This window comes from Patiria miniata, unplaced genomic scaffold, assembly GCF_015706575.1.
Source record: "Patiria miniata isolate m_02_andy unplaced genomic scaffold, ASM1570657v1 HiC_scaffold_28, whole genome shotgun sequence".
Classification (NCBI taxonomy): domain Eukaryota; kingdom Metazoa; phylum Echinodermata; class Asteroidea; order Valvatida; family Asterinidae; genus Patiria; species Patiria miniata.
The window spans coordinates 4915409-4942918 of NW_024037067.1; the positions used below are offsets into that span (position 1 = coordinate 4915409).

The following is a 27510-nucleotide window of genomic DNA, read 5'->3' on the forward strand; positions in this document are numbered from 1 at the left end:
GCGCTGCAAGATCGTACCCACGGGGCACGAGGTTGCATTCATGCATCGTACGATACTTGTCTGGTGCCTGAAACCCCCGACTCATAAGCTGGCACTTGCAAGCTGTCCAGCATCCCGACTATCCATTAAAGAGGAAAGGCGCCCTCCATTGACGGTCTCACACGGTAAAAAATGGCAGACGACCGGAGTGGCGCATCTTTTAAAGTGGTAAGAAATGTTGCAATCCAAGATTAGTTTTATGTGATGTATTAGACGTGCTCTAGTGTCATTCGATGTAGCGTTCCGGTTTAATCTTTGGGCATCCTCACCATTCTTTCTTTATAAATGATTTATTTTTAGGTGGAATAATTTTATCAACAACATTCAATCAATGACGCCCTCTGCTGGCGGTCAATTTATACGTGAAAATGGGAGGGGTGGAGTGGGGGGGGGGGGCCTGAAAAGTTTTGAATATGAAGAATGCCCTGTAAAATTTGGTGTCGGAAGTACTGTCGCTTGCTTCTGACATGTGACATGCATTGCAATTCACCAATCATGTTTTTTAAGAAGTGGGCCAGTAACTATTAAAGGTATTTCGTGATAATTTGATAATTTCATTTTGTAATGTTTGCAAATGTTGCATCTTCCCTTTAAGCCAAAATTAATTTTGTTGATGTCAACTAGCGTTTAATAAAACTTAAGGAAAGCCAGTGCAACACCGCAACTTAAATCAGCCATTCAGAGAAAGCCTCCATGAAAACAATATTTGGGCCTACTTCATAGGCGTAGCCAGCTATGGAGGGGGGGGGGGTAGTCAACCCCCCCCCCCCCCCCCCCACCCACCACCACCATTTGATTTTGCAGAGGCATAGTGTCCGCAGAAAAAGTGTCTACATTTCAGCACAGATGTTCAAGTGCTCTTTGCAGGAAGTTTTGACCTTGCTACGCCCCTGCACTTCCAAAGGAAACTTACACCGGCCAAATATAGCAATATTTTGTTAACCTTACTAATACTAAGCCCTGAACTTAACCAGAATACTTGAATTGCAGTCAATAATGATATTCTTGTGCCCTCTCAAATGGAGAACAGTCTAACTGAAGGATATTCATTGCTTTGGTCAAGATTTGTCTTTAATCCAATTTCCCCCATTACTGTCTGTAATAGGAAACAGTCCAAAAGTTGCTGCAGAGTACCTTTCAAGACGACAAGACAAAAAGTAAGTACAGAACTTAAGCCTAGAACCACAGTTCTGTTACATCCCAATTAGATCATCAGTTCCGACATGGTAGCATTTATTAAGTAACTGCCTTTTTTATCTTCTTTAAACAGTCAGCAAAGATGCGGTACGGTTGATGGTTGAGATGCTGAGAGTCTTCGCAGCAGGTAAAAAAAAAATTCTCCAACATCTGTTCACCTGAGCTGACTGCAGACTGATACAGGGTTCCGAGCCTCTCTGGACACTGTCTCCCGATAGGGGGCGCTGTTCAAAGCGGACGATCGTGGGCACTATTAGACTATAGGTAGCGCTCTTCATCCTGGAGCATTTGCTGACGAATGAAAGACACACGATTTTGCCGACAGCAAGATGAGTTTGCTGACAAAATGAATAGTGTGGGTGTCACCCCCTACCCCCCACTGTCCCCCACTCACCCCCCCCCAACCTCTGAGAGAATCTTGTAGATTTGAATCTGATTCAAATGATAAATTCTGACAGATATTAAAGCAGATTGATCTTGACTTTACCGTTGACTTGTGTAGGACCTTTTACAATTTAAAGCCTTGTTCATAGGAAATAAAAATTAAAACAATATTTGTAATTCTTTTCAGAGGGAGCTGCAAGGGCAGCCCAGCAGGCCAAGTCAGAGTCTGGCACTGTGGTGGAACCAAGACATTTTGAAAAGGTGTTGCCCCAGTTGGTAAGTACTTTGTATTATTTCATCATTATTCGTGATCACAGTTTTACTTTTTTTGTTCAGAAATAAGATAGACAAGTTATACAGCTCAAGGCTCACGATATCCATCAGATTTCTCAAACTAGTCCAGTAAATTAACTTTTAAAGGGACATAGGAACGTTGGTTATTACCCAAAAAATGGACCTTCCGATTGAGAAAATTGAAGATGGGGATGGCACCAAATACCCTGCGGAGTTATTCCGCCTGAAATGGTGTCGTTCAGAAGAAAACAAAGAATTGCTGACAGGCATGAGATTTTTCTGAGAGAAAGACACTACATGTATTAGTATAGAAAGGTAGCATCTTTCAGATTTCTTTAATTTGCAGACTTTTTTAAATTGACAATGTCGTCCCAGAATTGAAGGTGGTTTTAAAAAAGTGTACCTGCTGACACACTTTTTTACATGGTTCATTTTTCTCCCAGTTGCATCTCTGAATTGTGTATTTTTAGTGAAAAAAAGTCCTATCTGGAAGTTTGGAGACTCAACATTTTTTTCTTTTTTTTCCTCCTTTTCCTTTTAGCTTCTGGATTTTTGAGCAATGATCTCCACTCTTAACCAGAGGATTCTCCACGGACTGCACTGAAACCTTGGCAATAAAAAATGTCTGTGTGTATGATACAATTAATTTTCCAACCAGAGTTTTACCTTTGACATTTGAAAGTCGTTAGATGGTTCAGAATTTGCAGTTGGATTATGTAATCATACCTATAGCTATTTTTTTTAAAAGCTACAATAGATCCGAGGATGGTTTTGAGCTAGGCCTTAAAGACATATAGGAACATTTGCATTTATCCCAAAAGTAGCCCACCAAATTATTTTTCGAAAAAAGCTTACTTGGACTAAAGATTGTACTGGTCCTAAACACCCTGTGAAATATTACGTCTAGCTTGCTGTCATTTAGAAGAAGAAATCAAGAAATGTAGGTGATTTCCAAATAGTAGTCAATTGACTGATTTTTTGAAACAAAAGAGTGCTATGGACAAAATTGTGTTTCATGATCAAAAGTGTGTGTCCGTTTTATACTGCTTTCTCAAAAGTTATAACATCCACTGAGCTGAAACTTTAACAGATTAGGTTTGGAACATTCTTGTTTGGATTTTGAGTGGTGTTATTATTGAGAAGGAACAAAATGCATGAAAACAAATTATCCTACATGCTTTAAAATATGTGATAATATGCAAAATAAAAGTTAAACAGTTAGTCATCTTTTGAAGACATTTGTAGCCTTTCTTGATATGCCGTTCATTCGCAAGTCCAGTCACAAGCTATTCAAATGTACTTCGAAAAAAAAATGTTTCATATGCAAATCCTCCCCTTTCACTTGTTACTTTCTTGTGATTTTATTTGTAGATGTAATTTGTGATTTAACTTGAATGATGGACTTTATTTCGTCTTTGTTACTCATTACCTATTTGAAATGTTAGTATTGTCCAGAAATGTATTTGTGCATTTAGTGAACCCGGAGTATTTTTCTCCAATCAACCAGTTTAATGTCAAAATAATTTAGTAAATTCTTTTGTTTGCTGAAAAGTTATTTCCAAACTGGAGTGTGTCCATGTATATGCTATGTGGAACATTTATGAATAAAAAAAACTCAAACTGAGCTATGTTTCTGTCATCGTTTGTTTGTTAAAAATGCATGTATTTGTGTCATTTTTGAGTTGTCAACTTGTATTTACTCAGGCGCGGATCCAGGAAGGGGGGGGGGGGGATAAGTTGCATGGCCCCCCCCCAAAAAAAAAAAAATCCTATATCTGCCCCTACTGTTAGTTTTGTGAAAACATGGAGGTTTTCCTTTCTCCGTGATTATGGTTGAAATAATTATGTGCTGGTTTGTACACTCAGTCTTGCTTGAAAAGTGAACCTTCATTTTTATTTGTGTTGCCTTTTTTGTTTGGCAACAGTGGGAAGTCAATAAGAACTGGGGCACTTTATCTGCACTTACCTGGGAAAAAACGAACAATCAGGCTCTCAACCCATTTATGAACAATTTATGAAGAAAAATGTTCAGCTTTCATGAACTTTGCATCACAGAACTAATAAAACAGTTTTGTATTTTTGTAAACAATTCAACAAAAGCAAAGTTCGTGCAGTTTATGTGCAGCGCTACTCTACTCGCTCGTCCCCACTACAGTATCCGACCTAAAAACCGCCGGTCTCTTTCGCAAAATTTTTGAGAAGGAAATGCAGATTTTACAAAGTATTGTGGGCAGCACAAGCCATGCATTGCACACGCAGAATTTTTACACCTGGTCAAATCTATCCAATGAGAAATTACTGAAATTAGAGCTTACCCGCACACCTGGACGACCCCAGTACTTATTTCCCCTACAGCATTAAATCGTGTACCCTGCGATTACCCAACATACGAGGTTGACACTCGTGCACACACCGGACTGGTTCCCATCAGCCGGGAAGTGGCATTATAACGACGCTAGTAATGGTTACCAGCTCCGAAACTACACACCAAAACATCGTGTGGCGATCAACGGAAAACGCAAGTTTTTGATCAGGAACTCCCCCAAGTTTCCTGAAAAATCCCGTCGAATCGAGCACCACAAATTAGGCTGTAAGTGACGCATATCAGTTCCCGAGCTATGGATCGAAATCCAGCCAGTATGATGGACGTTTTGAGTGATGTAACAGACGTTGAAGACAGCGATCTGTGCGATTGGCAGTTGCCGCTGGCGTACATGAAGAAACGCCATACTGAACGCATTGAAGGCAGCAAGACTGAAACACAGACATGGCGCATGAAGGAACGGGTTGGTATCCTGGCAGTATAAACTATATTTAGTCTGTAATTAAACTTTTATTCGGGGGGGGGGAGGTGTGTTCATTACTAAAGTAATTTATGAGAGTAGGCTTTTTTGTGATGATCCGTGGATCAGCGCGATTGACAATGATTGAGCAAGAATGCACCAAAACAAATTGTTGTAAGTTGTAGTGTGCTACTGTACTGATGACCTATCAAATAGTATTGTTATGGAGGAATAAAAACATCATCTTGACTCTGGCCTGATGAGTAAAGGAGTTTTTGGCTAATCAATAGAGCTTATGTGTAGCTAGCCCCACTAGTGTGGCCGTCGGTATGCTGCGCTGAACCCAAGGCCACACACCGTGGTCTGCGCACTACTGAGGACGTTTTCATAATTTCAACAGCGAATTTCTTACATATGGTTGTATTCTACGATGTCCCAACTTTCACTTCTGGGATGCTTGGGTGTAATGATGTTCAATTTTCCAAGATATTCTTGAATCTTTCTGGAGCCCATATGCACTCGTGAAACGTCTGGTGATGGCAGCCATTTTGAATGTGACAAGAGATGACCTCAAGCTGTGACGTCGCGTTTATGCAAATTGCTTGTCGAGCGAGGGCGCGAGTTGCAAATGCGACGGCTGTTTCCTGTACCATGCATTTATCGTCTGGGGGCCACGTGCACTGATCTCTATTCAGGATCTACGGCACAGGAAACAGCCGTCGCATTTGCAACTCGCGCCCTCGCTCGACAAGCAATTTGCATAAACGCGACGTCACAGCTTGAGGTCATCTCTTGTCACATTCAAAATGGCTGCCATCACCAGACGTTTCACGAGTGCATATGGGCTCCAGAAAGATTCAAGAATATCTTGGAAAATTGAACATCATTACACCCAAGCATCCCAGAAGTGAAAGTTGGGACATCGTAGAATACAACCATATGTAAGAAATTCGCTGTTGAAATTATGAAAACGTCCTCAGTAGTGCGCAGACCACGGTGTGTGGCCTTGGGTTCAGCGCAGCATACCGACGGCCACACTAGTGGGGCTAATGTGTAGCCACCATCTTACATGTCTTAGAGGGCATCTGTTGTCATTTTAAATTAAATATAAATCAGTAACAATGATAGGATACACAAAAGGTTCATTGCCCTCTAATATGGCTGCTAATGCATAACCATGATAACCATATAAACTAAGGTCTTAGTAAGTATAGGTGGATGCAACTTTGCGTGATCTTGGGTGAATGCGAGGTGAAAACAAATGCTTGAATGCATCGCTTTTCTCAATGATAGTGCGTCCATCTCGGAATGTTTTCACTGCGCTAGCCGGAAGTGACGCGCAAGTTGCGTCCTCCTATAAAGTATAAGTATAAACCTTTGGACTTTGCAATGCATCCAGGGTATGGATGACAAAGAGGCAATGCAGTTTATGCACAAACCTATGGGATAGGAACCAGTCAAAATAAAGTATTTTTGTCTTGATTATTTTTCCAGGATAATATGTACAGTGTGTAAGTGATCATCAATTAACTTTTAAATGCATAGAAATAGAATATAATAAACTTATTTGAAAATAAAATTAAGTTTTTATACTTTAGAAATAAAAATAAGAATAATTTTTCAAAATTGGTTTTTTTCACCGGGTACCAGTCATCAGGCTCAGTGGAACAATTCTGATTGGTCAGTGTTGGAGGTGTGAGCTTGACATCATGTTTCTGAGTGGTCAATATTACTATTAGCAGGGTCACGATATTAATTAATTAAAAAGGATTCCCCAACCTTTTCTTCATTCTAAAGTAATAGACCTAGGCTTTAAATAATCTTTATTAAACTTAGTACATTTTAAATTAATAATGCAACAATATATGAAAAAATAATCACTAAATTCTTGATATGTAAATTGTAATGAGAAGGAATCAGATGAAAGTTGTAATGTGGTACTTGGCGCCATAGGTGTGTGCACAAATTGCCTGGTTTGTTAGTCGTCCAGACCCAAGATGCATTGCGAAGATTAAAAAGGTTTATTGTCAGGGCAGAGTCTGCACCATCTGCCAATCATACAGCACAGAACTTGCGCCATTGTCAATAAACAGTGTCCAATATTCATGATTAGCTAGATCATGCAGCGTCAGAAAATCCATGTGCAGTATAGTACTTGTCATACATGAAACACTGGCCCAGACGACAGACGCTGTCAGTGATGCAGACCTTGTCATTTCCTCCTACGGTACATGTACCTTCAACCCACGCAGACTGTTGATGTCAACCGTTCACGCAGACTGTTGATGTCAACCGTTGATGTGCAGTTGGTAGGGATATATTTGTAGCTGCAGTAACAACATCCTTCCTGGCTTGACTGTCAGTTCAGAGTGTTGTATTCGCCTTGAAATTGATGAGTGCGTGTAAGGCTGGAAATACATGTACCAACTAGTCTAGTCCTTGTCAACAACAGTTTTTTTCACACATCTGTAAAGTCTGTCACAAGCCAGTAAGCCACATCAGGCCAGCATTTATCACCATTTTCCTTGGCATGAAATGATTGAGAATATTCCCCCCTGGATGGGATGCCAGTCCATCGCAGGTTACTCCCCAGCTAATGCCGGTATCCATTTATACTCCTGGGTGGAGGAAGGCAAGTGGGGGTAAAGTGGCTTGCTCAAGGACACAACACATGGATTCGAACCCCTGACCCTCTGAACCTGAGTCGAGAACCCTAACCACTAGGCCACACTCCCACATCTGGTCATTACTAAACATATCAAATGCTCCATAATACATGAAAATGTATAAATGGATAAGAATTCCCATTCGCCTGATTTTTATTTTCAATTATTGAAGTGTTCTTGCACTTTGTTTGCACTGTTTACTTTTAACTTTTTTTTCATATTTGAAAAAGACACGATATCTCATGCATGTAATTTTTGTATTGCATTCTTCTAAGATTTCAAAGACCTATATCAAAACTTGGAAAAATCACTTATAATTAACAAATACTATAATTGATATTAAATTGAGGCAGGAACCAGCCTACCCCACAAGAACTGATTTATTGTCTGACAGCCAATAATTCGAAATTGTAAGGTAATAATTCAATAACAAAACATGGGCCCATTTTTCTTGGCTGATGCCTCATCTTTTGTATTGCTAGAAAAATAGCCATTAGCAAAGGAGTATATTTTTGGGGATGAAACTCAAAAATAGTTCAAAAATAGTATCTGGAACGCACCTTTAATGGCAGGCTAACTATCTTTGGTATGCATGTTTCTTCACTCAATGTTTGCTTTCTTTGTTATTCCACTCGTATCTGTGCACAGATGAAAACTGTCAGCGTTGCCCTGGTAATGTGTCTCAATGTCGGCGTAGATCCACCAGATGTAGTCAAGACATCACCGTGTGCGAAGATGGAATGCTGGATAGGTAAGCAGAGAAACATGCACGTCTAACTGTCATGGGGCTTCTAAGAACAGAATTTTGCTAAGGGCAATAGATCTAAGGGCCATCTCAGAAATTTGGTTATGTTAAATCAGTAACAATGAATGAATACACAAAAGGCTCACAAACTTTTAACCTTTTTTGTAAAGGCAAAAAAAATGATGTATGAAACATTTCATTGATCAATTTGACTTTCAGATCCGCTGTCTACAAGCCCACAGAAGGCTCTTGAAGCCATCGGCAATAACCTGCAGAAACAGTACGAACGCTGGCAACCACGGGTAAGCAAGATTCTTTTTAAAAGCTCAAGCTGTGAAGCAGAAAATTGTTACTGTACTGATGATATTTTTGAGTGCTGACTGATGTCAATTGTTGTAATATCGTCGCAGTTACACTCAGGTTGCAAAAATTAGCGACTACGATATGTTCCAACGGTCGTAGCTCAGGTGCAGCTTGATCCTGAAAAGTAAAATCTGACTTTTCTGGTCGCCACAAGATCGACCTAAGAGCGGCTGAAGTCTGACAGTGCCAAATATTTCCTGTGATTGTTCCCTTCCAGGCCCGATACAAACTCTGCCTGGATCCCACCGTGGAGGAAGTCAAGAAACTGTGTACGTCCCTCCGACGCAACGCCAAAGAAGAGCGGGTTCTCTTCCACTACAACGGCCATGGGGTGCCCAGGCCTACCACCAACGGAGAAATATGGGTCTTTAACAAGGTAAGTGCTAGCTTGAGACAGTGTTGTAGTTGAGTACATTTCCATGAGTACAAGTGTGAGTATGAGTACTTTGTCATGAGTACGAGTACTTGTCATGAGTACAACTGTGAGTACGAGTACTTTGTCAAGAGTACAACTGTGAGTATGAGTACTTTGTCATAAGTACAAGTGTTAGTATGAGTACTTTGTCATGAGTATGATTATGAGTATGAGTACTTTGGTCATGAGTACAAGTGTTAGTATGAGTACTTTGTCATGAGTATGATTATGAGTATGAGTACTTTGGTCATGAGTACAAGTGTTAGTATGAGTACTTTGTCATGAGTATAATTATGAGTATGAGTACTTTGGTCATGAGTACAAGTGTTAGTATGAGTACTTTGTCATGAGTACGAGTACTTTGTCATAAGAACAAGTGGAGTGCGAGTACTTTGTCATGAGTACGAGTACAAGTACTACATGTAGGCAATTTTTTATACCAAAAAAATTGGGTAAAGTGTAGTTTAGGACACCGCTATTTTTTTACAAGTTCCATTCAAAAATGACTTTTGCAAGTGACTTTCAATTCCAAAAATGACTTTTGTAGCCTCAAGCAGTGTTTTTTATTTAGATTTAACTCTCGGTTTTTACAATTTTGATCAGTACTTTGGAAGAAATTGCAACTTTCTTACCTGTTTTAGCAGTAAGAGATGTGCGGGTGAGAGCACAGTCTTTTCATTCTACGAGGTTCTAAATTACAGAAAAATGTATTCAAGCACTATTGCAAGTACAAGTACTAGTACTTTTTCCAAGTACGATCAAATTTCAACGGGTAAACGTGTTCTCAAGGCCTTTTTTTCTGTCAAAGTAGGCATTAAACAAACGCAGAAACCTCCAGAACAGGACAAGTATAAGTACATTTTCATGAATACGAAGCGTACAAATACCAGCAATCGACTTTGAGTACAATTATGAGTACAAGTACTACGACATTGGTTGGGGATTTGTATTTATACCAGTCATGCAGTTGATAATATTCAAAAGACCACAAACATCTCTCTTAAATGCCAAGTGCAGTGGGAATGATGCCAAAATTAACTCAAAACTCTGCTTTAAAAGTCACATTTTTAACCTGTTCCCTTGAGGTTTGACTTATCGAGATTTCACTGTACTTTAATGCACTCATGGCTTCCTGTGCAAAATGGCGCTCGATGTTTGTAAACAAAAGACAAGGTCTGTGGTTATGAGAACAGAATGACATTGATAGATGTCCTTCATTGCACACACACAAAAACCAGCCATATTTCCTGTTTGATAGGAATACAATGTACAAGCAGGTCTTTCCTTGAAACAGACTTGCATGTTCCTAATCAATAAATGGGGGATTTTGTACTTACATGTATGGTGTTGTACAATGAATCGTTGTCATAGAACAAGTTCAGGCTTGTCCAAGTATTGTACATGTTTAGGCTTGCACAATTAAGTACATTTATTGTACATATTCATTGGCTCTAAAAAAAAAAATTATGTGGAGTTTTGTGTATTGAAAAAAACCCAATCAATACATATTTGCACAGCGTTACAACTTTCATACATGTATGTGTAATGTGAGACAAAAAGTTGAGCTTTATAATGAAAAAGTTTAGGCACCAAAAACCCACAAAGTTTTTCAATGTTGCCATACACACATTTCTGTCTGTTTTTTTGTCTATGACTGTTAAAAAGAAAATAAAAATCTTAAAGACACAAACTTTCATGTGGCCTTCAAAAAAATCCTGACAATATTGTGAGGTATATTCATGATATGCAACAAACGACAGAATGAATGCTGTGTCATTTTCACACTAGAGAAAAATCATTTTACAGGACCAAAATAACTGCATGATTTTATAAATGGCATACATGTAAAACATCATTTGCTTTTTGTTCGTTTCCATAAATAACACAACTCAAATTCCAAAGAAGAATGTCCAAAACCTAACCTGTTTTGTCAATAGCACTCTTCATTCCAAAAATCAGTCATTTGACTGATCATTGGAAATCACCTGCATTTCTTGATTTCTTCTAAATGACAGCAAGCCAGTGGGAATAATTTCACAGGGTGTTAAGTAACAGTACAATAATCCAAGTAAGGTTTTAGATAACAATTTGGCTGGTTACTTTTGGGATAAATGATCGTGGGTACCTTTAAATTGGGAAAAAGAGTAGAGACAAAAGGTTTTATCACCACGTCAGATTTTTCTTAATAGTCATTATCCAAAAACAAAAGTAAAACATTAAAAAAGAAACACTGAGTTCCATCTTGCAGTTAGCAATTTCAGGAGTTGAACTGAAAGAGGAAGTGGAAATAGCTTTGATTTTTTTTTATCTCACCAGGAAAAAAGAAAGAAATGAAACTTCTCTCTAAAGTAGAGATAACACCTTTTACCTCAACTAGCGCATGGCAGTACCAGCCTTTGTGTGGTACCTGTTGATCTTGAAAGAGTTTGAAAAGAAAACAATGATTCTGGGGCTGCGCTTCCTTTTGAAATTTGTCTGCAAATTAACTTGCTTCGAGTGTTGTTATGTATGTATGTTGCTAAGATCCAAAATTTTATACATAACAAGTAATAAAAGATTACTGAAAATTATGTAGCAGAGGCAAATATGATATTGTTCAGAATCTATGTTAATTTACTCTAAATGCATAATATAGGATCATTTGCATTTACCCTAAAGGTTACATGCCAAATTATTCTCAACAAGCTTACTTGGATCAAAGATTGTACTGGTACTAAACACCCCGTGAAATTATTCCGTCTGGCTTGCTGTCCAACAATCAGTAAATTGACAGACTTTAGGATTTTTTGCTATACACATGATACATGTACTGTATATCGACAGAATTGTGTTTCTTGAGCAAAAGGTTGCTCATGGTTTTCATTGTTTTATATGAAACTTTACCAATGCTACTTTTTTAATAAAGGAATAAATAAAAATAAAAATAAACAGTAATTGTTTTTCTAACAAAAAACCTATATATGAATGTGAAAATAGCATAATGTTTTTTTTTTTCACTTGCCCAACACTTTTAGAAATGCTTGTAAATTTTTGCATGGTTTTTATGACATGCTAGTTTTTAACCATATTCCATCTTACTGGCACACGCCATTGAACTGAAAGGGCTCATAGTTCCCTTTAATTTGATGCCACATTTTCCCACTTTTTAGCCATGTCCACATTTGCATATAGTGTACATGTATCAAACCGAACCAAAGTTCAGTTCGTCACAAAGGACGCGATACACAATCGCATGACAGCTGGCAATAAAAATATATGGTGGCTTTAAAGTCAGTCATGCCAGTTACAAATAGCTTATTTTTGGTCGTAAATTTGTTAGTCGTTTCTGTTGTCAACATTTCAAATGGTAAATATTTTATAATACTCAGCACAAAGTCCAGTGTATCAAGGTTTTTTCTTTGAATAAAGTGGAACAAATTTTCAAAGTGAAACAGCAATATTAAACAAATTTAAGATTGCAGATGTGATCACTATTGGGTTTTCAAAGTGAAACGGCAATATAAAAATTTCAGATTGCAGATGTGATCACTATTGGGTAAATAAGGGTTAATTTATCTCGGATCTGTTGGGTAGCCTTCAATAGTGCTGCTGGTTGCTTTGGGCCAAACAGGAAATAATCGACAAACCTTTGCACTCTGAATTGGGGCTGTTCTGAATATAGGCCTACCAAATATTCGAAAATTCGATCAATTACCAAATATTCGAATAGCTTTTGGCCAGTTCGAGTATTTGAACTATAAAAAGGTACGTACATACACACATGTGACTGTGATGTTATTTTATTGTATAGTTTGGTGCTTTATTGTCAGATGCCACTTTATTTTTGTCAACGGTAACTTTATTGATAACGACAGTTTGTTGCTCCATCCTTACCAGGTTAAATCCCTTGACAGATAAAACATACTTAGGCCTTCTGCGAAACACTCCAGCGACCCGAAATATTGACGCACTGCACAAATTTTAAGTGGCACACTATGCATACAGCTTTTGCCCAGAGCGACACGCTGTTGCAGCTGGTAAATTATGTAAAACTTGATCAGCAAGTTTTAAATAATGCAGTTTCGAATGATTGCATACTAATTTATTCTCTTCTAAAAAAAGAAGTTACCCAACAGGAAACAGTGATGCAACATCGGCAGAAATATCAGAATGGTTTCCTTCCTCAAATAAAATTACATGTATGTAGTGCATTAAATACATCTAAACATTCCTTTTTGTTGTGCTCTATATGTTGTTTTGTATAAATACACCTACATGTACATGTATCGTGGCAGCATGACAATCAAAAAGTTAACCTGTCAAGGATGTTCAAAGAATATGTGCACGTACGTGTACATTTGTACATGGTGTACAATAGACTGGATTTCTGTATTTGAGTTAGTGAGATGTACATATACATGTCTTGTACATTCACATGAAATTTTCACTTTTCAGTTTGTTCCTTCCTAAAATCCAGATAATGCTCAGTGGGAAAGCAAAAAAATACACAAATTTGTGACGAATGTCAAGTTTTTGCACTGTTGAACACGTTTCAACTCCGGCAAATTTTGGAGTATTAAAATATTTCAATATATGGCATTTGCCTTGACCTCAAGTACCGTACGTGGCAATTTTAGGAAGTCTAGGATTACTCACTTGTTTCATTTTATTGTCTCAATGTGTGTTCCAGTACACGAATTTCCATGAGTGTGAGTATGAGTACTTTGCCATGAGTACGAGTACTTTCTCATGAGTACGAGTTTGAGTACAAGGCCATTTTTTTCCCCATGAGTACAAGTACGGTACAAGTACTAACAAAGTTTACTCAAGTACGGGTACAAGTACTAAGTACGAGTATTTTCCACAAGCAGGAGCCAATTTAAAGCTAGAGTTCATCATTTGCAGCTATCCGAAAAGTAACTGGCATAATTATTGTTGAAAAACAAACTTGGTTGAAAGATAGTAAGGGAACTAAACTCCCTGTGAAATTATTCTTTCTGGGAAGCTGTCATTTTGAAGTAATCAAGGAAAGAAGGCCTTTCCAACGGTGATTCTTAAGAAGCACCGTAGCAAAATTTAAATTAGTTGTTCGTTTTGTTATTCAGCGCAGCGCGCACAAGTATTGGAACGACGCACACGCGTGCGCGGTTGTTGTAATTCGTCGGATCAGTGCGCGACGTCGCGTATAGCTACAATTCAAAACAATTCAAAACATGATTCGGTAACTTTTGATTTGAAATTGAGATCTTAGAATGCTGTTTTTCTTGGAATGTACAGCTGAAGCTTAGCTGAAACTTCATCAGGTTAGTTGCTCAGTATCCTTCATTAGATTTTGAACTCTTTTATTGCTTCAAACGAACAAAATGCACAAATTACAAATGATGGACTGTAGCTTTAAATGGGTACACGTGTTCTCAAGGGCTTTTTGCTGTCACAATAGGCATTAAACAATTGCAGTAACCTCCCGAACAGAAGAAAACTGGTTCTTTTCCTGCATGTTCCTCTGAATCTTTTTTAAATTGTAGCAGAAGAATGAGGATGAGTACTTTGTCATGTGTACAAGTACGAGTACAGTAATTTTTTTTTCTTGCGAGTTAAAGCATGAGTACAAGCATGCGTATGAGTATGAGTAGAAGTCTATTTGGCTAATCTGTGGAGACCTTGTTTCGCTTTTCAGACCTACACACAATACATCCCCTTGTCAGTCTACGACCTTCAGTCCTGGATGGGCAGCCCTTCCATATTTGTCTACGATTGCTCCAATGCTGGCCTCATCCTGGAGTCCTTCGAGCAGTTTGCCGTTCAGAAGGAGCAAGAGAGAGAGGTAAAGGTAAAAGCCATCTTTATTATTTTTTTTATTTATTGTTATATTTTTTGTAGAACTTTGTTAAAGGTAATATACAACATTTGCAAACATCAAAAAACAAGACTACCAAATTATCATGAAATACCTTACTTGACTGTAAGTGAATAATAGTCTCAAGCATCCTGTGAAATCATGGCACCTGGTGTGCTGTCATTTTCAAGAAAAGAGGATTTTTTGTGACAATTGCAAACGATGGTCGGCTGACCATCATTGGGAAAAAAATTTTTTTCTCAAATACTGCCCCCAATTTACCAAATTTAGTTAGTCCATATTTGGTTTGCAATCTGTTATACATATGTGAACAGGTGCAAGCCAGCTAGTCTGGTTCCCTGACCTGACAATTTCCTGAAGTCTATAAATTGCTCCGTTTCGTCTGAAGTAGGGTCATGGAACCAGACTACAAAAATAGGGTTAGGGTTAGGGTTAGGGGTTTTTTTTCTGAGGGATTTTTTTCCCCTAGCTTCGATGAACATAAAACTTTGAACAGGCCAGTGCAACAATATTTGCTATAAAAGGCTAACTCCCAAATCCATCCATTTCTGAAAATTACAGCAAAACCAAATGTTGTATATTACCTTTTAAAGGCATTTAGGATCATTTGCATTTATCCCAAAAGTAACCTTCCGAATTATTATCAAAAACCTTCTTGAAATGTGTAATATCCACTGAGTTGAAACTTCAACAGGTTATGTTATGAACATTCTTTGTTGGATTTTGAGTGGTGTCATTATTGCCAATGAACAAAATGCTTGAAAAGCATATGATCCTGCTTTTAAAGTCTCCTTTTTGAATATGTCATTTCAGCTGGCCAGCATCAACAGCCACTCCCTGTCCAACTCCCAGGCCCCTGTCCCCGCACCAGCCAAGAACTGCATCCAGCTAGCATCTTGCGGTCCCAACGAGCAGCTGCCCATGAATCCGGAGCTTCCAGCGGACCTCTTCACGGCCTGTTTGTCTACGCCGATTAAAATAGCTCTCAGATGGTAACTCTTACTTTCTTTTTGCTTCTCTTCAAGATAGAGCTGTTGCGTTTCCTTTGGGGTTCCTGCTTCTGTTTTATAGAGATGTACATAAGTAGACCTCTTGTGCATTGATTGTTACTGAATTTAAACAAGAAGCAACTCCATAAAGATGGCCGCCGGATGAAAAGGCTCTATAATGACATGGAAGATTTAGAAAATATGGCGATTTTTTTCTGCAAATTGTTTCCTTATCATCTCCTCATTTCTGGTAACTTATAAAAATGAGCATGTCTTTTCTTTGGGGTTTTGCACCATGAAAACTATATTTTCAAGTTATGAGCTTTCCAGTGAGACATTGTGTTAAAACATTGGTCGACTTTATTTAAAGATTCGGTAAATTTCCAAGTTTGAAAATTGTTATATATTCGGGTGCCACAAGTTGACGTCAGTTTAATTTGTTGTCATTTTCATTTATAGGTTTTGTTTACAGAAGAGCAGTGAATTGGTGCCGGGCGTTACAGCAGAACTTGTAGACAAGTAAGTCATTCCACACAATTCTTTTATGTTGCCTTCCACAATTGCGTTTATGAGAATTGGCACACTGGCAAATTTCAGCTGCTGGAGTAAATTAATAGCCTGATACATTATCCCTCCTCCAAATTCCGTCAAGAATTGAGCTCCTATGAGCTCCGTGCGCTACCAAAAGAGGGCGCCCTTTTACCTAACAACAACGTCCCATGGGCGGGACATTTCGCTGGTTGACGCGCACCGTTCCTTGTGTGTGACGCACGTACACCAGGGGATTTGTTCTATGTACACGCAGTGGCCGCGCTTCGCGGCAAATGAATTGCAGTCAGGCAAGATGGCGTCGGTTGGTCACCCCCAACTGTACTTCCTTTGCCGGTGAGGGGGTGCTTGTGAATGGAGCGGATAGATGGCCGCCACAAAATTATAACTGGCTAGACAACTCTCTTAAAACCTCTCGTTGAAAACACTAATTAATGAGTATTAGCTAAAAATGTTTTAGTCTTTGTTCAGAGGGTGGTAGTCAGAAGCCATAAACCCATAAAGATATTGACAGATTGGGGAACTGCCAACAAAGGGCTGGATAGCTCAGTTGGTGGAGCACTGGAACGGCAATCCGGAGGTCTCAGGTTCAAACCCACTCCAGTCTTTTTCTTTGTTCAACTTTGAAATCTTACTTTAAAGTCTGCAACAGAACATTGCAATGTCAACGGCAGAGACCAATGTTTTGTTTGTCCTCGTGTTGTAGACTACCGGGTAGATTGAATGACAGGAGGACGCCCTTAGGAGAGCTGAACTGGATCTTCACTGCTGTCACGGATACCATAGCATGGAATGTGCTACCTAGAGGTGAGGTTTGCCCATTGGAAGAAGGAGTTTTCTTTGATATGTGAGCTGCATGTATGTATAGCTCTCACCAGAAATTCAGACGAGTTCTCTCAAGTCATCGCAAATCAGTCACAAGTCCTCCAGCGTGAAGACAAGTAACAGGCTTTTCAAGTGACTGTGGCAAAGGCTTTCCTTTATCGTGGAGTGCCATGGCCTAGTGGGGGGAGTGCCACGGCCTAGTTGTCTGGGGCATTTAATTTGTGGTCTGTGAGTAGTTTTGTGGGTTGTGGGTTCGAGTCCAGCCTGGGGTTGTGGTACGTGTGCCCTTGGGCAAGGCACTTTGCCACTCATTGCTTCTCTCCACCCAGGAGTAAATGGGTACCTGTGAGGGCAAAGGTGGTTATTGTAGTTGATTTCAGCTGCTTTGCGCCGAAATGGCAGCATCGAGCTGTATACTCCCAGGGAGCTGAGATTGTCTTTGGAATGTTTCATTGGCCCAATGAGCAGGGTAATAATTACGTAGCGCCTTGAGCACCACTAATGGTGGATACGTGCGCTTCATATATTTATACCCATTATTATTATGATAATTCCTCCTCTGTTACTTGTGGTCTTACTTGTTATGTGACTTGTGATATGTGGCCGAAGTTGTCGTGTTTAATACTCGGAGGTGAACTTGGTGCGGTCATAGTACGCATTTCACAAGCACTGCAGCGGCCCAACGTGAACACAGTGTTTAGCTTTTTTACTTTGTCTTTGACTTCAGAGTTATTCCAGAGGTTATTCAGACAGGATCTTCTAGTCGCGAGTCTTTACAGGAATTTCCTTCTAGCAGAGAGGATCATGAGGTCGTTCAACTGCACGCCCATGTCTAGTCCTAGGCTACCGCCCACCTACCAACACACTATGTGGTGAGGAACATTGAATATTTTATTTTACAGAAATATGACTTGTTAACAAACTAAAAAAATTAAAATGACTTGATAATATGTCTGTTAATTCTTTTTATTTAAGGTTGTTCTTGGTAAAAAAGTGAAGGATTTGTCAAGAATGCAAATGTCACTTTTAAATTCTGTGGCTATAAAATATAACCATGAATTCTCTATCAGAAGGAAAAATGGTCACAACCTGTGCGTTGTACGGTTGTCATAATTGTGTCGACCCATCACTTGGTGTTGGCTCTGTGTTTTTTCTCAAAACTTTTGCCATCAGTCACAGCTTTGAAAGGCTTGCCTACTACCTACTGTGTGCAGTGCTATACAAACTTTGCCTACTACAATGGCGACGCTGACTTTCCGGTACCCAGATGTAGGCCAGGTCACGTTGGTCAGTGAGAGAGACCTATAGACCCTTATCATGCTGCAACCATTTCAGTCATGTTCCCTGTATCCAATAACAGTACTGATTGATAATGTTTTTTGTGCAAAAAGGAACCAGACTATTTTTTTTTCCAGCCTCGCTTTGGTAACGTTGATTTGAATGGGAAAAATCAAGATGGCCGCAACATGATAATGGTTTGTAGCCTTAGGCTTCAATATATGTGATGCAATCAAGCTAAATGAGTCATTTGTCGACCCTGGTTACCTTTTTTTTTATTACAGTTGTGAAAAGAGCACATTCTCAGCATTACTGATGTGAAAACTGCATGCTGATGCCATCTTTAGTTAAAAAATTATGGAAGTCAGAACACTAAGAGATGTGATGTAGTGATGTGATGAAGTGGCCCTATTTTGGCCTGGACTCCAAATGAAAGTTCCCGACAAACGACTCATTTAGCTTGATGGCATCACATATGAGAAATATCTAGGGAAATGCTGCCAACACACTTAGCCGCAGCCATGAGTGCCCATTTTGGACACGGCTTGATTTCCAGTATATATTCACTGTGTTGTCACTGCAGGCAAGCCTGGGACCTAGCCTTAGACGTCTGCCTAGCCCAGCTGCCGGGCCTCTTACAGGGGGAGGAGTACGTTCACAGTCCCTTCTTTGCTGAGCAACTCACAGCTTTTCAGGTCTGGCTGACCATGGGTTCGGAGAGGAGGAACCCACCTGAACAACTCCCTATCGTACTGCAGGTCAGGTTTAATATTCTCAAAGGTTTCATCGAAGGGCATTTTTTTTCAATTTTCACTGAAGCTGAGGGTCTCAGTGCTGTATTTTGTTAAGAGGATTTATTTTTAAAAAAATCCTCAGTTCATACAATGGCTTAGCACTGAGAGCATTGGTTTCAGTGCTAAGTTGTAATATGTCTATTCAAATACCTCAGTGCCAAAACTCAAAAAATCCAAATGCCACAAATGAAGCATGAATATCATTTTGAAGCTTATTATCTGTATTTGATTTTAATATAGTTTATTTCTAACACTGTTCAACAGTTCAGCTGTAACTGAAAAAAAATACCAAAAGTACACTAAAAAAATCAATTTGTCTGAGTACGTCCGACAACATAGTGTGTTGAGCCGATTTGTACTACGGAAAGAACATTAGATGAATATTTCTGTTTTAAAACATTGTTGTAATTAACTGATATGCTTTACCAGAATTAAATCCACTTTACATTTATAATGTTATTATGCACACTGTTCGAATTGTCCAAAATGTATGTCTGACACCGCGGAACTGACCAGAAATCAAAATGAGATAAATTCTTTACCGAAAAATATCTTTCAGGAAAAAAAATGTGTGTTTTTTGTGTGTAGTAAGTGAATTTCTTGTCGTTTCACCATTACAGGTTCTCCTAAGTCAAGTCCACAGGTTACGAGCACTCGACCTCCTAGGACGATTCCTGGACTTGGGTCCCTGGGCTGTCAGCTTGGTTAGTCGGTGTTTAACCTTCAAGACATATAGGATCATTTGCTTTTTATGCATTTTGTTTGCTTCCAGTAATACCACCGTTCAAAACTCCAAAGAAGAATGTTCTAAACCTAACCTGTTGAAGTCTCAGCTCAGTGGATATTACACTTTTTGAGAAAACGGTGAAAAACCATGAATACCTTTAACCATGAATACCTTTTCATCACGAAACACGATTTCTTTATTTAAAAAATCAGTCAATTGGGTGATTGTTGGATATCACCTACATTTCTTGATTGCTTCTAAATGACAGCAAGCAAGATGGATTTAAAAGGTTTCAAGCAAAGATCCCTTTGTGCTGCTCCAGTTTAATCTCATGTTTTGTTTTTTTAAGCTGAAAGCGTTTTTTGTTTGTTTTAAACACTTGAAACTTTATAAATATATGTTATTGCTAAATTCATGTCAGGACAAAGAAGCACAAATTGCGGTACTGATATGTTTGTGTTGTAATTGATAATTTTGGAAATAAAGTTTTGAAAGTTTATTTGCTATGCTTTTTTAAAATTTATTTATTACTTCTTTTTTAATCATATTTGTATCCTTTTTTTGTCTGCCCGCAGGCCTTGTCGGTCGGAATCTTCCCCTATGTCCTCAAACTTCTTCAGAGTTCGGCCAGGGAGCTCAGACCACTTCTTGTCTTCATATGGGCCAAGATACTTGCTGTCGACAGGGTGAGAGGGATGTGGCCATTAGCTGTGGCCGCGGTTGCGGCTGCGGTAGTGCTGTTTCATTTGAAAGACAACAAATTCAAAATTGGAACATTCCTTGGCTTGATGATGCTTTTTGAGTGAAGGGTGCTTTTTAAATGAGTGATTGTGGATTACTGTGGTCCAACGGTTACGTTGTTCGACTCATGCGTCGTGGTACGTGGGTTCGAACCCTGACGGAGAAAATGGTGCTTGTGTTCTTGGGCAAGACACTTTACTACAATTGCCTCTCTCCACCCAGGAGTATAAATGGGTGCATGTGAAGGTAGAGACCAGAATGCGCTGATCTCGAACTGCTGCCGACAAAAAAAATGGTCTCATGGCCTGATGAACAGGGGTAATAATTGTGAAGCGCTTTGAGACCTTTGATATGAAGCACTATATAAGCACCACATTATAATTATTACAAATTACAGGGTTGTTAGATTTGCCCATATGCTAACACACATGCACAGTGATGCAAGTAAAATCTATAAAAAGACCCTGCTTTTCTTGTCAACAGTTGACTGATGTTGTGAAAAGTATGGCAGGTTTTTACAGTGTAGAAATTGCAAATTTAATGTGAATGTTTTTTTTTCAGTCCTGCAAAGCAGACTTGGTGAAAGACAACGGTCATAAGTATTTTCTGTCTGTGCTTGCAGATCCATATATGCCGGTGAGTTTGGACAAAGGCTTCAAAACATAGGAAAGTTAGGGAAGAGATTAAAACTATTTTTTTTAGTTATTTTTTTTTTTAAATTCTGAGGATCTTGTTTTAGAAACTGTTTGGAAATCTTGAGGAAGTTAGAGAACATTTCTGGAAAGTTTTTTTTGCTAAAAATGCAGACAAATTTTGTCGTGCAAAAATCATGGAATTCATTTCCGTGGAAACTAGTGAATTAAAATGGCAAAAAAATAACAAAAGCTAGTCTCTGTAATTTGTTGGTCTTATTATTTTCTTTATTATGTGTAGGCCGAGCACAGAACAATGGCTGCCTTTGTGTTGGCTATGATTGTCGAGGACTACGCCAACGGACAAGTGAGTTGGATTTTTGAATAACAATAGAAATAAGAGGGATCCTGCAATTAAACCTCTTTGTGGGAAGTCAATATTCAGTAATATGTAAAACCCAAACAAGTGTGTATTTGCCTGTAGTCAGGGACCCCTATTGCCCCTCTGTTTTTGTACTTGAACTTTTTAGGACGACCTCCAATATGTTTTGTACGCGAATCCAAATTTGGGACCTCTCGGAATCAGGGACCCGATTGTCCTCTATTGTTCAACGTGCCTTATTGAATGCAGAAACAAACTCTTTAAAAACCCTGCAGATCAGTTTCAGGTGAAGGGATATGGAGTGTTAACTAATGATGTCATACAGAGAGTCACTGAACAAAAACAGCACTGTGGAGAGCAGTGAAGCGTGACCGAATCTGCCTGCTTGCCCTGAGCTTAACCACTCCAAAGAATTGTGCAGGGATTTGAAGTGTTATCCATACTGATTTTGATGAAATTTGTGCCAGAATATTTGCAAACACTGGTCTAATAACTCACGTAAGAGACAGCCCAAAAACCTTGCAGTGATGATAGCAGCAAACCGGCGAATGGATATAAATCTAATCTTGTTCAATCCCAGGAAGCGGCGTTGCAAGGCAACGTCATCGCCATCTGTCTAGAACAGCTGAACGACACCCACGCCTTGCTGCGCCAGTGGCTGGCCCTGTGCCTAGCCAGGGTCTGGACGATGTTTGAAGCGGCCCGGTGGTGCGGCGTCAGGGACAGCGCCCACGAGAAGCTGTACAGGCTACTCAGTGATCCACTACCAGAGGTATTGACATGCATGTGGATTTCTTTGTCAAACCAATTTTTATTTATTTCTCAAAAACAAAGTGAGTGAGAATGGAATGAAAGTTGTCATCTTGAGGCGAAATGTGACATAAAGGATATTGAGAACATGACATTTGCAGGATGCTTTGCTGATTATCACGGGAAAAATATGATCATTCCTAATATTTTTTTCAGGACATGTTTATCATGTTAAATTTCTATAAACATCTTTATCCATAAATCCAAAATATATCTGCATTGAAATGATGAATCCTGTGTAATATGAGATAACTTAAGCACAAAATATAAAACGTCAACCAATAATTAGCCCAGTCGGAGTACAGAGCAAATCTGACGTCTTGAAAACATTTATGAATAAAAACAATTTGCAGTGCTGTTATGAAATTTGCTTTGCATTCAGGTTAAAACTTTTGACAAGGTCATTGTGACTTGAGCTGGTATTCAAAAGTGTTGTGATTACCCTCCTCCATTATGATTCAGTGATCCGTGTTCGGAGAATAATGGCAGATTTATGTCAAAGCAATATCCATTCTTTGCATGACATTTGTCCGTTCTACCAGGTCCGAGCATCGGCAGTGATAGCGCTGGGAACGTTCATCGGGAACGGGACAGAGAGGACAGACCATGCCATCAACATTGATCACAACGTGGGCATGACGCTCATCAACGTGGTGCAGGACGGAAGTCCCATTGTCAGAGAGGTATGAATATTCATCCTATACTTTTGTTTATATGAATATTTATTGGATGAAGTTTGGATGACACTCTTGGTGCAAGATAGACGTGAATATTTATGATCTGATGACTCCTCAAATGAATATTTATGATCTGATGATCCTCCTCAAAATGGTGAATAACAGAAACCCTATAGTAAGAGAGGTATGAATATTCATTGTGCTTTCCCCCCCCCCCATGTATTATTAAATTGTGATGATGTGGGGATGATGTTCATGTGGTGCATCACTGTAGTCCTACTTTTAGGTATGAGTATTCTCACTTCAACTTGTCTGCATGAGTATTTATGATTTACAAGAGTTCACCATGGTATCAACTACCACATGTAAGATTATGGGCCTTGTAGACTATGTTTGTTTTCAGGGTTTTTTTTTTTCGCAAGACGGCGGATGCTGTTTTTCTCAAAAAAAAATTCTAAGACTAGCTTTTAACCTAAAAATGGCTACTCATTCATGTTGGAAACATGAAGAAAAAAAATTATTAAGAAAAAAAGTATTAAGAAACAAGATATTTCTGATGGTGAAATTATTAGAAAATATGGCAGATTTTGCGATTAAAATGGATGCGCCAGGAAAAAAGAATGTGGGCAAGGACAAGAAACTGGTAAATTTCTATTTGGCCGAATAAAAACACTTCATTATTTCCCATCCCCGCAGCAACTGGTGGTGGCACTCTTCCAGCTCATCAAGCAGTTTGAGTCGCAGTTTGCCTCCATCGCCCGGCAGATCCTTGAAGAGGACCAGCGGAGCGATGAGAACCAGACGCCGGTGGGCGCCGGTGTAACCACTGGTGGGTGGCTGCTTGTGCACGACCCCCTGGGAGCCAATGGTATTGTCCCGTCACACCTTGCATTTGTCTTTGTTGAATATCGTGCACTGTTTGTGTATGTGTGTTTGAAGTTGTTGTCAGACTGTCAGTTTTTTAGAGTTTTCATTTCTAGAGTTGTGTTCTGTTTGTTGAAATTTGTTGTGGAGTTGCATATTGTGTTGTTTGATGTAGTTTTTTTTGTAATTAAAATTGCTCCTTACGCACTTGTACTGTTTTCTTCAGAGAGGAAATGTTCATGTCTTGTTCCCTGACTCGTTTCTGTAGTTATTAATGTGTATTTAGGCAGTAGTGGCAGCAGTGAAAAAATTTGGTCTTGCTCCCTGACTCTGGTCATGACTTTCGATTGCACTCTGGTGGTTTGCCTCGGGTATCAAGCAAAATGCGGTTTAGTGTGCTTTTTTGTGTGAGCATTGCGCATTCATGTTTTAGTGTTGTGTCCACATTGTTTAAAGCAGTGTGTTTTTGTTTGAGAAATCAGAATGTTGCGCTATAAGGGCGGCCTCAGGTTGATCTGCCATTTGCTTGCGCCGTGACAGAAGTGTCGCCATCAAACAGAAAATTCATGCTCAGGTCACAAAACTGAGAAGTCATGTGATTTTGGTGGAACAAATGACATCTCGACACAAAATAATCGCAACCATGCTCACGTCACCCACAATGCAATGGCGATTCCCCGGCATAGACGTAATCATGCGACGTCTTCAAAATGGCGGTGTGCGTGTTAATAACTATCAAACGATCTTCAACGGCCACGTCGGTTCTTTCCGCCATTTTTGCCGCAAGTCGATTGATGAATCATTTGATCCGGATGTCCGCACAACGTCGTTACTCCACACAGGTCAACTGCGATTGGTTCCCACCTGTCAGGAACATGTTTCGTCGCGGCGCAGAAGTTAGAGAAACCAAAACATTTAAGAACAAGATATAGCTGGTGTATCTTATTTCTGTAGTTGTGTGCAAGCATTTCTATGAAATTGGGCTCAGCGTTGTCATGGCTACAGTATATGTTTTTGTAAAGTCTTGTGTTGTTGCTTTTTCTATGAAATTGGGCTCAGCGTTGTCGTGGCTACAGTATGTTTTTGTAAAGTCTTGTGTTGTTGCTTTTGTGTATTTGTCTGTGCCTCCATCCAAATGCTGTTGCACAACCCCAGCCCCCCTCCCCCACCTACCCTTGTCCTGCCCCTCCCCCTTCCCTTCAATTTTCCAAATTCTGTATTCCTTAGCAGGGTTCCCAGCTACTCTGGAAATCAGGGATAACCTTGAAAACGAGTTTCAATATTTTTATTTCCAGTCGGGGAAAATGCAGGGAATTGGGGAAAAACTCCAGAAATCAGGAAAATATGACATCTCGGGCAATATGACAGTGACCCAGAAGGGAAAGGTTTTTGCCAGTTTGGCGTATGTGCGTCTTGTGCCATGTGTCCACGTTGTGTCCACTGACGGACTGGCTATGGTGGCTTCTCAGTATTTATGCAGTGTGAATATTACACACCTCTCCGGACAATAACAACTGGCTGTGCCACACCGCCTCTTGACTTCCCAGCAACCTCGTTAAAGTGAAAATATTTCTCATGGAATTTTTGGAAATTTCTCAGGGAAATATCAGGGAAACCTCAGGGATTTTCATTTTCATAAAGTGCTGGGAACCCTGCTAGTTTCATGTGTGTCATGTTGCATCCTCGTCATTTTGTTGTTGGGACCTACTGTTGGCTCAAATATGTTTTTGCCTGCCTTTCCCCCTCCCATTAAAAAAAAAACGCTTTTAAGGGGCACATTGTTTTTTATTTTAAACATGCAGTTTCACAGAAAAAAATGTTTTACAAAAATGAAAATTTGTGTATGATTTAAAAAAAAACCTCATAAAACATCACTCTTGATTTGCTGTGATCATTTCTAAACACATGTATGGATTAATCTACTGAATATTCATATTATTCATGCGTGCGATAATTATTGGTGAGAGTTTCTGTTTCTGTAATTTGTTTATTTTAAGTTGTGTTTTTTTTTCAGCAAGCATGCAAATCATCACTCGCTTATTTTTATCGAAAAGCCAATAATGTAATTGGTTCCGTGAATGAATTAAAAAAAAAAAAATTATTTTAATTTTTTTTTATAATTTTTTTTTTTTTCAGAATCGTGAATATTCTTTCCCAAATATCTTCAGCATATAGCCTTTCATAAAGAATCGCTCAATGCTCTTGTTGTTGTCAAGCGCATGTCCAAATCATGAAATTTCATCTGCAAAAACAACTCAAAACAAAAAGTGATTCACGTGTTGATTTCATGTGGTGCAACGTGTTCACTTTGGTGTTGGTGTTAATAGTAATTGCAGTGTCGTAAGTCTTGCACCCAGACTCATTCCCCTATTGTTACACACCATGTAGTCCCACAGGGTCAGGGTTCAACGAATCGGAGAATGTCCTTACAACAGGCCCCCTCCTCCGCCTCCAACTCCGCCTCCTTGCGACGGACCAATCAGCATCTACCTCACTCCACTAGTGCTGGCAACCTTCTGTCGTATGGTAGATATACACACACTGCCTTCAATCTTCACTCTAGTCTGGCTCCGGCAATCTCATGCTGTGATAGGGGGAAAAAAGGCTTTGTGCAAAACCAGGGGCATTTTAAGGCATATTGTTTTATCCCAAAAGTAACCTATCGAATTATTATCAAAAAGCTTACTTGTATTAAAGATTGTACTGGTACTAAACGCCTAGTGAAATTATTCCGTCTGGCTTGCTGTCATTTAGAAGAAATCAAGAAATGTAGATGATTTCCAATGATCAGTCAATTGACTGATTTTTGGAAATGAGGCGTGCAATGATCGAAATCGTGTTTCATCATCAAAAGGTTGCGAATGGTTTTTCACTGTTTTTTTTTCTCTCAAAAAGTGTAATATACACTGAGCTGAAACTCAACAAGTTAGGTTTTGAATATTCTTCTTTGGATTTTGAGTAGTGTTACTATAAATGGAAATGAATATAAAGTCATCTGTTAACTGGTTCCCATATCTGAGCTTCAGGATTGCACATTGCCTTTTTATGTACACGCTGACTGCATACCAGCGATTAATACAAAAGATGTCTAGGGCCTGCTGTTTCTTTCGGCATGCATTTTTAAAGAACCGTTTTTTTCTTGGTTTTTCTGCTGAAAGTCTGTTGACCTTTATTCTTATCCTTGGTTTTTCGGTTTCAATTCCCTTTTGATAATTTTGCTCTCTTGCCGTGCTTTCCAGTGTTTTTTAAGACTTGTCTTAGTGCGATCTTCAAACATCAAGCAGTTGTCTTCAAGCCGTTACAATAAGAAACTGCTCATTTTAATAATATAGACCATGTTTCCCACAGTTTTTATGAAAAAGCATGTGGTGGTCCAAAATGTGAGAAACTGGCACGACGTCTAAACAGTAGTTTCCATAGCAACGTATTAAGCTGGTTTGCCATCTTGCAACCACATTATAGAGCAAGTTCGCGTGAGGACCATTAGTCGACTAGTGGTTGATTCGTGGCGTAACTTGCG

At 39.2% G+C, this 27510-nt stretch overlaps 2 protein-coding genes across 2 annotated transcripts in view; both read left to right on the plus strand.

The window, feature by feature from the left end:
* The first annotated feature begins 98 nt into the window (after positions 1-98).
* On the plus strand, positions 99-3538 carry LOC119734747 (centromere protein X-like). Its single transcript, XM_038208291.1, has 5 exons — positions 99-207; positions 1145-1196; positions 1310-1363; positions 1808-1896; positions 2456-3538. Exons 1-5 carry the CDS (start codon positions 172-174, stop codon positions 2468-2470), a joined length of 246 nt encoding a protein of 81 aa, XP_038064219.1. The 5' UTR covers positions 99-171; the 3' UTR covers positions 2471-3538.
* Positions 3539-4369: 831 nt separating this feature from the next.
* Positions 4370-27510, plus strand: part of LOC119734844 (regulatory-associated protein of mTOR-like) — a 32624-nt gene continuing 9483 nt past the window's right edge. The window contains exons 1-18 of the mRNA XM_038208425.1: positions 4370-4700; positions 8012-8114; positions 8328-8410; positions 8689-8847; positions 14543-14689; positions 15536-15714; positions 16171-16230; positions 16967-17067; positions 17813-17957; positions 18947-19121; positions 19778-19861; positions 20460-20570; positions 21187-21261; positions 21559-21624; positions 22220-22411; positions 22992-23132; positions 23823-23994; positions 26379-26516. Of these exons, the coding sequence (XP_038064353.1) occupies positions 4533-4700; positions 8012-8114; positions 8328-8410; positions 8689-8847; positions 14543-14689; positions 15536-15714; positions 16171-16230; positions 16967-17067; positions 17813-17957; positions 18947-19121; positions 19778-19861; positions 20460-20570; positions 21187-21261; positions 21559-21624; positions 22220-22411; positions 22992-23132; positions 23823-23994; positions 26379-26516 (2299 nt within the window). The 5' untranslated portion in view covers positions 4370-4532. The remainder of the gene's footprint in view (positions 4701-8011; positions 8115-8327; positions 8411-8688; positions 8848-14542; positions 14690-15535; positions 15715-16170; positions 16231-16966; positions 17068-17812; positions 17958-18946; positions 19122-19777; positions 19862-20459; positions 20571-21186; positions 21262-21558; positions 21625-22219; positions 22412-22991; positions 23133-23822; positions 23995-26378; positions 26517-27510) is intronic.

Coding starts and splice junctions, on each gene's coding strand:
- LOC119734747 (XM_038208291.1), top strand. CDS start 172: ATGGCAGACGACCGGAGTGGCGCATCTTTTAAAGTG. Junction 208..1,144: donor GTGGCGCATCTTTTAAAGTG/GTAAGAAATGTT, acceptor TGTCTGTAATAG/GAAACAGTCCAAAAGTTGCT. Junction 1,197..1,309: donor TCAAGACGACAAGACAAAAA/GTAAGTACAGAA, acceptor TTCTTTAAACAG/TCAGCAAAGATGCGGTACGG.